The following is a 13,913-nucleotide window of genomic DNA, read 5'->3' as shown; positions in this document are numbered from 1 at the left end:
GATTGGGAATAGAGACCTTAGCGATCCAATCTTCTCAATTTATTTTTTTCAATTAGTTAGATTATTAAATAAATTATTCATTTTTCTCTTCCTAGCACTGTCTCCCCTCATTTAGGGAAGAAAATCAAAAGCTTTATAATAATGATGTCAAACACATATTTAACATGTATAGGACTGCTTGCCATCTGGGGGAGGGGGTGAAGGGAGAGAGGGGAAAAGTCAGAACAGAAGTAAGTGCAAGGGATAATGTAAAAAATTACCCAGGCATGGGCTCTGTCAATAAAAAGTTATAATTATTAAAAAATAATAATAATGATGTCAAACAAAACAAATCCCATCAGTGTCCAAAGAAAGTCTCATTTGACAAATTTCACCCATCACCCTTCAGTAAGAGAAAGAGTAGCATGCTTCATCATCAATTTTCCTGAAATATATTAACCCCTCTCATTTGAGGCTTAAAAGGTGAAAATGGCTTGTCCAAGATTAGGTTGCTAAAATCTGTAAATTCAAAAGGAACTCAAGTCATCCAGGCTTTAGTTACAACCAGTATTAAGAAAACTACTTCCTCCTAAGACTACTTTAGGACAGGTCTCATCTTTGGAAGTTTTTTCTTTTATCAAGCCCAGATTTGCCTCTCTGTAATTTTCTCCTGTTATTTCTAGTTCTATCCTCTGGGTTCTAAACAGAATAAACTCAATCCCTCTCTTACATTAACAGCTTTTCAGATACTTAAATACAAGTGTCCAATCTTCCTTGATCTTCTCAATTGATCTGCACTATCTGCATATAGAAACAGAATTATGGAGACAATGTAAATCAATATATTCTGTGTTCACTTTTTGTTTCTCCCATTTTTTTTTCTTTCTCATTAGTTTTTCCCTTTTGTTCTGATTTTTCACTCCCAACATGATTCATTTGAAAATTTGTAAAAAATGAATGTACATATATAACCAAAACAAATTTTTATATGTAACTGGGGAAAATAATGATAAAGAACAAAATACTAAATATAATCATCTAAGAGCAGACCTGATTGAGAAGGAATGAACATATAATTCTGATTAAGACTTACAGAAAGTATCTAAAAATTGTTATTTTGGCATTGAAATTAATTTATTTCAGTGTATTTAAAATCCTAAATTTCTTCAAAAAACAAAACAAAACAAAAGAAACAAAATCTCTTAGCCATGAGAGATTGAAGTTGGTAATACTTCAACTTCTTTCTTTCACTGCATACCTTCAGAAATCCTTGGTCTTTCAAGAAAGACCCTTGTCTTTCTTGAAATATATACTATTGATATCCCCATCTCATTCAAATAAGGAGAAGATTGCATGTATTTCCATCCCTTCTCTTGCCCCTCTTCACAACCAGGCCAGCTCTACCTATGTACCCCTGTCTGGCATGTTCAGCTCATTTATATAATGGATATTGTGACTAGGTTTGTACATTTGTATCAAGACAGCCTAAGACATTTGTAATTTGTAAGACAGCCTAAAACATCAGAGAAGTTTTCCAAGGAAATTAATAGCTTGAGTGAGCTCCTCACCTTATCCCCAGGTGTGTGAAATATAGCTGCTATGTGGAGACAACCACTCACCAAGTGGGTGTCCAAGAGATATCACCAACAAGTAATGCTTTTCTGTTTCAGGAGAACCTTGTCAGTCCCTTTCCCCATTCTCAGTACAGTGGTCACTTTCTTCTGGACTGACTGGGCTTTGGCCTGAACAAGCCACTAGGGAGGTAGAAATGATGCTGTAATGATCTAACTTCTTTTTGTTGGTAACCTAGCCCAGTTGCGCTTGATTCATCTGCAAAGGTGAAAGGCTAGTTCTTTATAACATGAAGCCTACAGTTTTTCCCAACATCTGGTTTGATTCTGGGCAAATAAATAGTAGCCTTGCCATGAACAGCAAAAATTAATTCACTGTGGTTTGCTGAACACTAAGTGCAAATATTTTTCCTTTTCAGTTTGGGGTCATTAGAAGGGAAAAATAGGACTTGGAAAGAGTTTAACCCTTTTAAAAATGATTATTGCTTCCTATAGAAAATAAAACAAAGGCACCATTTTCTTCCATTTGCGAAGTTATTTTTATGAGAGGTTGCTCACACCACTAATTCTGAAAGTTAATATTGTTTGGGGCTAGTCTGGGAATCAGAAGATGACTTTTATATTATTCTAGCTTCCTTTCCATTAAAAAGTTTTTAAAATCCCTGCCTAAATAAATCCTCATTAAAAGGTATCTTGTTTCTCTCTGGTGTTATCTTGCCCTCTCTTACTAATTCCCCTGTTTCTCTTTCTCTCTCTTTGCTTCCCTTTTGTTTCTGGCCCTTTTCTCCCTTTTTTCTCCTGAAGTTTTGCCCAGACTTCACTGAAGGGAAAAGGGAAGGGCAAGCCGGAAGTGTTCAATTACAAGTATTTTAAGAAATAACCATGGGTGTATAAGCTGCTGATTCCAGTTACTGATGTTTGCAAGGCTGAAGTTTCTATGTAGGTCACATTCTTCAAGGCTATTTACTGCTTCTATTACAGCCTTCTGTTGTCTTGGGTTGTCTGCATTAAACAACCTCAGCTATGCTTCCCTTTTTCTGAAATTAAGATGTGCATTTTGGCATTTGCTTTAAAATGTGTTATTAGAAAGTGTTAATGATCAGGGGAAAGGAAAATAACTTAAATGTTCTAAAATATTTTTAGCAGTACTCTTTGTGGTAACAAAGAATTGGAAACTGAATAATGGCCGAACAAGTTGTGGTACATGAATGTGATGGAATACTACTGTGCTGTAAAAAATGAACTAATTGATTTTAGGCAAAAACATGAAAGACATGTATGAAATAATGAAGAATAAAATAACCAGAACCAAGAAAATATTATAACTGGTAACAACAACTGTTGAATGACTAAGTTATTTTGAATATTAAAAATACTCAAATCATGAGTCCTACAAAGTATTGTCTTTAGTGTAGAGTGGGAAGGGATGGAGGAAAAAAATTAAACTAAAAAGCTCAGAGAAGAGAACAAAAGAAAACTTGGAAGGAAATATAAAAAACTAGGGTAGTTTTGAAAAGGATGTGTAGTTTTCATTTAATTGTTTTTCAAAAAAAATGTAAACAAAATGAAATGGAGATTCATGATTTCATATGAATCCTCTTTTTGTGTTGTGTTGTGTACATGGAAAAACTTTTTTTTAATTCAAAATGAATGTTAAAAAAAAAAGGAAAAAAAAAAAGGATGCACTGACAAGAACAAAAATGTTAATAATGGAGCCTGAAGAAGCAATCAGCTGTATTGTGATTAGTCAGCTAGGTGAATGAATAAAGTCCTGAACCTGGAGTTGGGAATACCCAAGTTCAAATGCAGCCTCAGGTACTTAAAAGCTCCGTGCCTAGGTAATTCACTTGCCTCAATTTCCTAATCTGTAAAATCTGTAATAACTGCATCTACCTCTCAGGGTTGATATGATGATGACATGAGATGATATTTTTGTATTGTGCAAATCTCAAAGCACTATATAAATGATTGTATATTTTTATTTTAGAAGAAAACACAAAAATATATGCCATCATATCATTATCAATATTTGAATAAATGCTTAGTCCGTTCCTCAAGGAGCTTACATTGTAATGGGGGAAACAAATTGCAAAATACAAACAAACAAAAAAAAATTGTACACAAGAGATCTATTCATTGTAAATGGAAGATAATCCCCAAATCTTTCTTTTAAAGAGAATGTTCTTAACTTTTTTCTCTGTCGTGGACTTTGTCAGCTCACTGGAACTTTTAAATTTGTATTTACTGTGATCATTTACTCTTTGGAATTCAGCAAAAGAAATCTCAGCTTAAATTAAATACTTCTGTCTTTCTCCACTCCATTCAGCCATCAGAGTAACTTTTGCTAAAGTGACTTGACTAAATAATTGATGTTTGCATCAATTGACACCCCCTTCCTCTCCCCTTTCTCTTCCCCTCCCCGCCTTACTTGATAAATTCAAATGGCTTCCCCATCACCCTCTGCTTGGCATTCAAAGCTCTTTGTAACCTAATCCCCTCCTAAGTTTTGCAGTCTTTTTATACCTTATGGCCTGACATATCCAGTGACTCTTGGCTGTTCCATCAACAGGACTTTCCATCTCTGCTTCTCAGTATTTTCTTTGTCACTTATGATTGGAGTTCTCTCTATTTCTGTGCTCTGCCTACTGATTTTCTGACTTCCTGTAAGTCCCAGTTGAAATGCCATCTCTTCAGAAAGCTTTCCTATATACCTATTTCCTATATACCTCTTAATTCTACTGTCCTCTCTATTAATTATTTCCTATTTATCCTGTACTCCTATCTTGTTTGTTTATATTTATTTATTACCTCTTTAGATTGTAAACTCCTTGAGGGCAAGAGACCATCTTTTGCCTCTCTTTGTATTCCAATGCTTAGCATAGTGCCTGGCTCATGAAAGGTATTTAGCAAATATTTACTGATTGATTGTCCAGATTTAAGAAAGTATAACATAGAAAATGTAAATATCGTAAATTAAATCCCAAAGTATTTATTGAGTACATTTCTCTTTTCCTTCCTCCAACACACCCTTTCCTAGATCTTTTTGGTGGGCGGGTGGTCTATGAACTTCTAGAGTAATATTTTTAAAAGCATAAAATAAAATAAATTTTTATACGGGACAGCTAGGTGACACAGTGGATAGAATACCTGGACTGAAGTCAAGAGTGTCTGAGTTCAAATCCAGCCTGTGTGACCCTGGGCAAGAACCTGTTTGCTTCAGGTTCCTCATCTGTAAAGTGAGAAAATGGCAAACCTGTCCAGTGTCTTTGTCAAGAAAACTCCGAATGGAATCGCACAATCAGACAACTGAATAACAACAAAATGCATAGGATTATAATGTTTGTTGACTTGACCTAGGCTTACAAAGGAAACGGGAATTATTTCTTCCACATCACAAATTTCACCATCACAGCTTCAATATATCCTGGGTTGGCATAAGAAATTAAATGGGAATTTTTTTGTGAGTTGTGTGAAAGTTGCAGATGACACACAAATTCCAGCAGATGACAAAGAAAAGATTTGTAAATTCAGAAATGCATAAAATATATGTAGAGTATTGTAGAATGTCAAAATAAAGGAGAAGGAAGACTTCTTTTTTGATACAAATGGAAGGTCAAAATTTTTACATGAATTTTCCAGATTGTGGGAGTGTCACACCCATAACTCCCCACAATATAGACCTCATATTAAAAAAGCTATAAAAATATTGAAGACATAAGTTTACAGATCCAGATCAAGAATCCTATTTTAAAGAGTTCTTTTCCCTCTGTTCTTGTTACATTCCTCACCTCCTCAACATCCTTGGTCTGTTCTCTTTCATTTTATGCCCATCCAATTCTACTTGCTGAAACCAAAAAGGCAATGTAAAGAGCAGTTTGACTTTATATAGGTTGAGGAGATAAGAAAGTGAAAACTTCAAGTCTCTATGGTATTTTGCTTTACTAGCTACATTTCATGGCCACAGAGTTTTTGAGGAGGCTCAAGAGGCTGCTTAGTAAATGTTTGTAAAATGTTTTTGTTTTTTGTTTTTTAAGATGACCAAATCACATTCACCCTACAAATCCTCATTTTCAGTACCATTGGGATCTCGTATGATACAAATCTTTGGGAAAACAAAATTACTTTTACTATAGTATAGAAACCTGGAATAATGCAAGTTAAAATTCTGTTACGCTTCAGACTTTTATTGCCTGGTTAAATAGCCCTAGACTAGATTTTGCAAATCATTTATCCACATCTAAAGTCAGCCAGCTGTGCCTGGGCTAGATGGATGGGGGTGAAACTTAGGTAGTCAGTGGAGCCTCAGTTATTTGTTTATTCAAACAATTTGACAGTTTGCATTTTATGTTGGACTGTCTTGGCTGGAGGGATTCTGATAGTCTTTTATATTTTCTGATCCTGCTGTCCAGAAACTGAACCCAGATTCATCTGTCTTTGGACAATTCTCTAAGGAATTAGCTCAGTGATTGGCATATAACAAGTCTTTAATAAATGCATGTCTGGGATGATAGTACCCCCAAATCTCGGGAGATAGGGACAGGAAAGGAATGTGTTAAAAAGTTTCCTGTGCTGGGAGTGTAAAAGCAGTGGAATTACAGCTCACCACTCCTGATTTGCCATTCTACTGGATTGTGAAAAGATTAGACGGGCCAAGCATTTGGGCTAGACCATCTACAGATCTAGTAGGGGAGTTCTAGAGGCTGTGCAGATGTTCTATCCCCATTTATATGATCTACATTTCCTGAAGGTTACCCTTGCTGACCTTGCAACCCCCTACCATTCCTGCTAATTTAGACAGCTCAGCTTTCACATATCTCTGAGACTCAGTGATTTCTCTGGATAAAGAGGAAAAAGTCCGCTGGCTACTATAGGCTACATTCTTAAGAAGGCAAGCAGGGTGTTCAACCATGTCTCTGGGATGTTGCATCCTGAAGAATGCAGGTATTTGAGTTTAGCCGCATTTCTGGGCTAATCTAGATTTGAGTGGCAGAAGGAGGGAGTGGGGAGGAGGAAACATACTTTGATTCTGGCTATTTTCTTTACTGAAACTTGTCTGGCTCTTTTTTTGTTCTCCAAAGAAAGAGGCCTCTTGAACCAGAATAATTTGAGGAAGGAAGCTGTCCCCATCTTTCAGTGGGGACCCTGTTATTCTGTAAAAGAACATTTTTGACTTTGAGGACAGCAGGTCACTTCACTCTCACTTACTTAATGAATTGTTAAAATGTGTCTGTTCTCTTTTTGACTTTTCTTTCATACTGTGCAGACAGAGAGGGAAGCTCTATTTTTCCCCCCTCTTCTTATTCTCATTTCAGTGTCCATGGGTAAGTCTATAGGGGTAGATTCAGTATTTTCAGTCCTTTAGTGGAAGCCAGCCTATCTCTAATACAATCTGTCTAGACTACATAAGAGCCTATGGAAAACATCTGATACAAAACAAAGACTGTGAATATTACCATATGAATATTTCCCTTGGACCAAATCTTAAGCATCCTGGACTTCAAGGTTATAGCCAAACTCTATCTGACTTTCAAGGCCATCTGTGATCTGTTCTCATCATATCTACTCCATTTTATTTTTCTCTTCTTCTCAATATGTTACTCCCTACTACTATCAGATTAGTTTCCTTACTAGCTCATCAATACTCCATGCTCATTTCAAGTCCCATGCTTTCAATAATTCCTGTTACCTTTTATCTGGATATATATGCTTTATTTTCCTATCTAAATCCTATCAATCTTGCTTGATCATTCTCACCCCACTGCTCTTCCTTTCCTGAGTTTCTGTAATGCTTACTATCCATACCATATAATTTAGAATCATAGATTTAGAAATGGAAGAAATCTTAGGGGTCATTAAACACAACCCCATTATTTTATAAATGAGGACGCTAAAGCTAAGAAAGCTAAATAATTACCCAGCTTACACAGCTAGTAGCCAAGATCAGAAGGGAAACAGAAAACTGGGGATGGGGGGGGAGGAATTTATAGTTTATCATATAAAAGTCTCATATCTAAAATTTATAAGGAATTTTGTTAAACATATGAGAATACAAGTCATTCCCCAATTGATAAATGGTCAAAGGATATGAATAGGCAAATGTTTAATGAAGAAATCAAAACAATTTACAGGAATATGAAAAAAATGTTCTAAATCATTAGAGATATGCAGATTAACCTTGAGGTATCATTTTACATCTCTCAAAACTGGCTGAAATGATAGAAAGGAAAGTGACAAGTGTTGGAGAGAATGTGGAAATATTGGGACACATTCATTGTTGGTAGAATTGTGAATTGATCCAACCATTTTGGAGAGGAATCTGGAATTGTGCCCAAATTTATTAAACTACCCAGCAATACTTCTTCTTGATCCATTTCTAATAATAATTAGGGGAAAAGGAAAAAAAAAAAAACCTGTATGTTCTAAAATGTTTATAGCAGCTCTCTTTGTGATAGCAGAGAACTGGAAATTGCCTTTCAATTGGGTAATGGCTGCACAATTTATGGTATAGAATTATGATGAAACACTAGAGTCCTATAAGAAATAATGACTACAATGATTTTAGAAAAACATGGAAAGATTTGCATGGAATAAAGAAGAGCAAAATGAGCAGAACCAAGGAAACAGATGCAGTAAACACAATATTGTTTTAGGAATAACTAAGCAAATAAGCTATTTTGTCCATTATAAATACCCACATTAACTATAAAGGATATATGAAGAAATATGCTATCTTGTATCCAGAGAAAGGACTGATAAATACAAATATCTATAGAATAATTTTATATATATATATATATATATATATATGTTTATATGTGAACTTATATTTATATGTATGGAAGAATAGTGTCATTGGATTATAAAATAGATGGAGAATAGTAAGGTATGAGATAATTGGAAAACTAGGAAGGGCTATTAGGTTGTAAGGGGCTTTAAAAAGCAAACAGAGGAATTTATATTTGATCATTGAATTCATCAGAAGCCCCTGGAGTTTGTCGAATGGGAGAGGATGACTAGGTCCAACTAGTACTTTCTTATTTTTTGCTGTGGCAATTGGGATTAAATGACTTGCCTAAAGTTACATAGCTAGGAAGTGTTAAGTATCTGAGATCAAATTTGAACTCAGATCCTCCTGACTTCAGGGCTTGTGCTCTATTCACTGCACCACCTAGCTGCCCCTGCAACTAGTACTTTCAAAGATCACTTTGATAGTGGAGAATATGCTGGAGTGGAGAGAGATGAGGAAGGGAGTCAAACCAGCAAACTAAAGCAATAGTACAGGCACTAAGTTTTGAGGACTTGCATTAGAATAGTTGTAGAATAGTAGTTCAGAGGAGAAAAGTTCCAAATACATAGGACATTGACACTGGCAAAGTAGTAGTTATAGGATTTGACAGTTGATTGGATTTGTACTGTTTGGGTTGAAGTTGAGGCCTAAATTTGAACTGTGGATAAGTTGAGAAGAGGGGACATTTGGCATTCATATGATTTCATCTGAACCCAATGAATTCAGTTTTGCTCATGTGAGTTTAAGATGTCTATAGGACATCCATTTGGAGATATGTTAGACAGCTGGAAATGTGAGATGAAAAAGAGGAGAAAAGTGTTGTTATTATTGCTGAGTTGTTTCAGACATGTCCAGTTCTAGCTGACCTGGTCCATAAAACACATTTTCTCCAATTAGTCATTCAATTCTGTCACCTCTGATCAGTGACCCTGAATTTGCTTATACTTCAGAAGTTCAAGGCATTTTTTTTTTTTTAATTTCAATTAAGCATTTGTCTGATTCATATTACAATGACTTCATGCTGTCAGGGATAAGCAGATCAAATTAGAGTTTTTTGAGAATGGGGAAACCATGAATATGTTTGTAGGCAGAAAGGGAAAAGTCTAATTACAAGTTTAACTCTATCTGATATAGGTGGTTGATGCACTGACATGGAAGTGGGGAGAGATTGATTAAGTACCAACTAAGGAGGGAGACAGAGAAGGCTTTAGAATGTTAGCTTCTTGAGGGCAGGGACTGTTTGTACCTCTGTATCTCCAGCAATTATCATTGTGCCTGGCTTGCAATAGACTGATATTAATAAGCCCTTAGGGGCCCCTTCTTTGTACCTAGCTATTGCACGGGGCATTACAAACTTCCTGGGATGGGACAGCTTAGACAGTTCAACTTCTTAGATTATGAGGTTTGGTTTGTGCAAGTAAAAAAAAAAATCCCTTGGCATTCATCTGTACGTGAGGTCACTATGCTCCTGCCAACTCCATACAACACAGTTAAAAGGAGAGGTGGAGAAACCAGTCCCTTAATCAAAAATGCTTCAGAATAGGACTTGGCAGAGATTTTGCTTTTAGCCAATAAAAGCTGCAGGAGAAATGACTGCTTGCTTTCTGCCTCAATACAAATTTTATTGGGCCAGGTTTTATTATGAAAATATTATGGGTCATATTAACATGTATTGGTCTACCTGCCCTCTGGGGGAGGGGATGGGGAGAAGGAGGGGAAAAGTTGGAACAGAAGGTTCAATGCTGAAAAATTACTCATGCATATATCTTGTAATTAAAAATAATAAATAAAACATAGTGAAACAAAATCAAAAGATAAAAAAAAAGAAAATGTTATGGGTTTATGTGATCTTGTTTTGTTTTTTTTCATTACATTAGCAAAATAATCATTCTCTTCTTCAACATCTCTTAATCTTGTGTCTTAGAAGGGTTTTTTTTTTTTTTTTTGAGCAGAATTAAAACCATAGAACAATCATTTGAATTTTTGTTATAATTCTGTGTATGTGTTTGCACATGCATATATGTATGCATACATACATATAATGCCAGTAAGAGGAAGGGAAATGTATATTATACATGTGTGTGTTCTGCAAAACAGAATTTTATATATGATCCTTGGAGGAAAGCCATTAGTTTGTTGAATGGAAATAAATGGGTAGATAACATGCATTTTCAAAAATCCTTTCTTTTTTTTCTCTTCCCTTTTCACCATTCAGGTCCCTACACTTCGATAATTCAGAGACTCCACACTGATAGTTAGACCTCCCACCACTGAAATTGATCACATAAATTAGTAAAGGTCTGGAATTTTGAAAGAAATTAGGCCAAAGTTAAAAGTAATCAAAGTAAGACTTTTAATAAAAATGGAAAATGACTGATAGACCTGGTATTATACACCTGCAGGCTCCTAGATGCTTAAATCCTAATGTATTGCTGTGGTGATACTGGCAGGTATAGGAAGGATGGTTCTAGCCTACAGAAATAAAGTGGCTGTGTATAATGTGGTATCATAACCCAGAATAATGTATCCTGAATATCCTACATCCAACTCTGCACCCAACTCTTGTGGATAAACTCTAAATCCATCATCCAAATTCACTCCCCTCTCATTGAACCTATGAAATTAAGAGATTAGATTAGTAGTAGATAATTTCTCAGGTTTTCTTTTAATTCTGATTAAGTGATTCCATGGGGGGAGGGGAAAGGAGAGGTCATGTGGCTGAACTGACCTCAGATCAAGACAAGATTCAAATCCTACTCTCAAACACATATTAGACTTTTGACCTTGGACTAATCCCTTCACCTCTCAGTTCTCAAAGACTATACATTGCATAGCAATAACTAATCTGATTAGCACTGGTAGAGGGAGTATCCCAAGAGGGAATTTATGATAATGAAATCATGATTGGGGTGGGGAGGAAATGGAAAGACATAGTGTAAGTATCCCTCCTCCAAGAGAGTATCACTGCCAAAACATTTTCTAATTTCATCTAGTCTAAGGTTGCCAAGGAGAAATTTGAATTTTTTATGGGACTTGAGATTAGCCTCTAAGATTCCATAGTTCTCTGTCCCTCAGTTTTTCCAGGAAGCAAATTTCTCATAATTTCTCTGGAGTAATAGGGTTTCCAAATCTCTGAAGCACAGGAGTTGAGAGCAAGGAAAGGGCAAAAGATACCAAGCTATACTCATCAAGACAAGTTTGAGGGAGGGGTTGGGTTTTTGTTTGGGGGGTAGATTTGGGTTTGGTTTTTTAGGGGGTTAGGTCAAGGCAGTCCTCCACATGCACAACTGAGTTGCACGCCACAATGATAGACAGCCCTTTGGAGACTACCTGCTTTTCTTAATAATTTCTACAAGAATAACAGATAGGCCATGAAGTTCTTAGCAGTATATCTTTAGAAAAGACATAGCAAATTGTTACACAAGCTCAACTGTCCTGAAACTGAGGTAAAAACATAGATACAAAAATGCCTCTCCATTCACTATTTCTTTATTTCTTATGATCTCAGTCCTGGCCTCAAGAGGATTAACCTCTATTTCCAAGCTGCTTTATTCCTTGAACTAAGCAGAAAGAATAAATTAAGAGAAGGAGAAGGTAGTGGTTTTTAAAGAAGGATATACATTTATTAAACTACCCAATATAATAAACAAAAATTTCTTTGAAATAGTCATTATCATGGGGATATAGGCTGAACACAATTATATCTAAAATAAGGGAAGAGAAGAAGAATGATAAAAAGAAGGAAAAGGAGAACAAGAAGAAAGAATGAAAACAAGAAAGAATGAGAACAAGAAGAAGAAAAGCAAGAATAAGAACAAGAGAAGCAGAAGATAATGAAGAAGTATTTATTTAACACTTTAAGGTTTGCAAACTATTTTGCATATCATTTCTCAGTGAATTGTTACAATAACCTTATGAGACCCTATGCTGAGCTTGATAGAAGTTAAATGAATTACCCAAGATCATATAGTTAGTAAGAGTCTCAGATAGTACTCAGGTCTTCCCAAGTCTTATTCCAGATCTACTACATGCTCCCTGAGTCGTGTGTTAAAGTTCAAAGGAGAGACTGAACAAAGAATTATGGGACTATTTAAGGAGATAGGGAGCTCATCTTAACCGTTGAGGGAGATCAGAAAAGAATTTATGGAGCAGGTGGCACCTGAAGTGAATGTTTAGTAAATATATGAATGCTATGAGAAGATGAAGAGAGAGTGCATTGTGGAGATGGGGTGATTTTTGTGAATGCAGAGGCCAATGTAAGAAGCCAAAATAACTTTACAGAATATCAAGCTAGAGTGTTCAATTTGATTGGAAAGTAGATTTGTGAAGGGGAATAATGAGAAATGAATTTGTACTACAAGAAATTGTAGAAGGCTGCACAGGTTGTGGTTTTTCCTAGATGCAACAGGGAACTGTTGATGGTTTCTGAATAGTGAAGTAACATGGTCTATGTCTTAGGAAGGTTAATTGTTTTGAGAAAAGGAAACTTTGATATTCCAGCCAAGAAGTTATAAAATTATGAACTAAGGTAGTGATCAGCGGAAAGATGGAGTAGATATGAGAAATATTATAAAGGCAGATTTAACAGGACTTAACTATTAGGTATGAGCCAGAAGGACAAAGCCATGAGGCTGGATAACTGGAAGGATGTTGATACACTCCAGAGATATAGGGAAATTTGGATATTGTTAAAGAGAGAAAGAACAAGTTCCATTTTGGACATGTTGAGTTTGAGTATGATATCACAAGTACTTAGGAGGAAAATTTGAACTGAATATAAAGATTTGGGAATTGTTGGAGTATAGATGCTAATTAAACACATGGAAGCAAGTAAAATCACAAATAGAGAATGAAGAGAAATGGACAGAGAACCCAGCACAGAGACACAGGAAGCATTCTTCCTTTAGAGGAGGAATTGAGAAGTTTAGAGAGAGATAAGAGAAAGAGAATCATGGATTAAAAGAGGAAAAGTTCATTAGCAGTATTAACAGCAGCAGAGAAGATGAGGACTGAGAAAAGCCCATTGGATTTATCTATCAAGAAGTTATTAGTAATTTTTGATATAGCAGTTTCAGTAGAATGGTGAATTGGATGCCAGAACCACAAAATAACGAGACATAAAGGGAAAAACAGCAGACTTGAAGTCAGAAAACCAGAATCCTCCAAGATAAGAACTTCCATGGAGTAGCCCAGCTTTTTCACATTGGGCAAGCTTTGGCTTCTTAATTTGCATAATGGGGGTGGGGGAGAGAAATCCTCTCTCTACCTCATAGGGTTAGCTTGAGAATTAAATGAAAAATATGAATGGAAAGTGCTATAAAGGGTGTTCCAAAAGTCTTATTGCTGTTTATGAGTTTAAAGACTTCTGAAATATCTTGTTTGATTCCAGGAGAGGGGAAAACCAGATGATACAATGGAAAGAGACCTGGTTTTAGAGTCTGAGGTCCTGAGTTTGAGCCTTGAATCTGCTGCTGTCTGTGTGTATGACCTTCATGAGTCACATTCCCTCTCTTGGCTCCAGTTCCTCATTTGCAAAATGTAGAGTCTGGGCCAAGTGGTCTTAAGGTTCCTTTCTT

General features: G+C 35.8%; 1 protein-coding gene across 3 annotated transcripts in view; it reads left to right on the top strand.

The window, feature by feature from the left end:
- Nucleotides 1-13,913, top strand: part of NHS (NHS actin remodeling regulator) — a 449,010-nt gene that overhangs the window by 301,948 nt on the left and 133,149 nt on the right. Inside the window, exon 1 of one of the 3 annotated variants that reach the window (XM_031958935.1) lies at nt 4,800-6,491. The exons of the other annotated variants lie outside the window; for them this stretch is intronic. Coding sequence (XP_031814795.1) covers nt 6,458-6,491 — 34 coding nt within the window. The 5' untranslated portion in view covers nt 4,800-6,457. Of the gene's footprint in view, nt 1-4,799; nt 6,492-13,913 lie in introns of those variants that run through there. 3 annotated transcript variants of the gene reach the window in all.

This window comes from Sarcophilus harrisii, chromosome 3, assembly GCF_902635505.1.
Source record: "Sarcophilus harrisii chromosome 3, mSarHar1.11, whole genome shotgun sequence".
NCBI lineage: Eukaryota > Metazoa > Chordata > Mammalia > Dasyuromorphia > Dasyuridae > Sarcophilus > Sarcophilus harrisii.
Note: the sequence above shows the minus strand (reverse complement) of the source record. Positions and strands in the feature narration are given on the sequence as shown.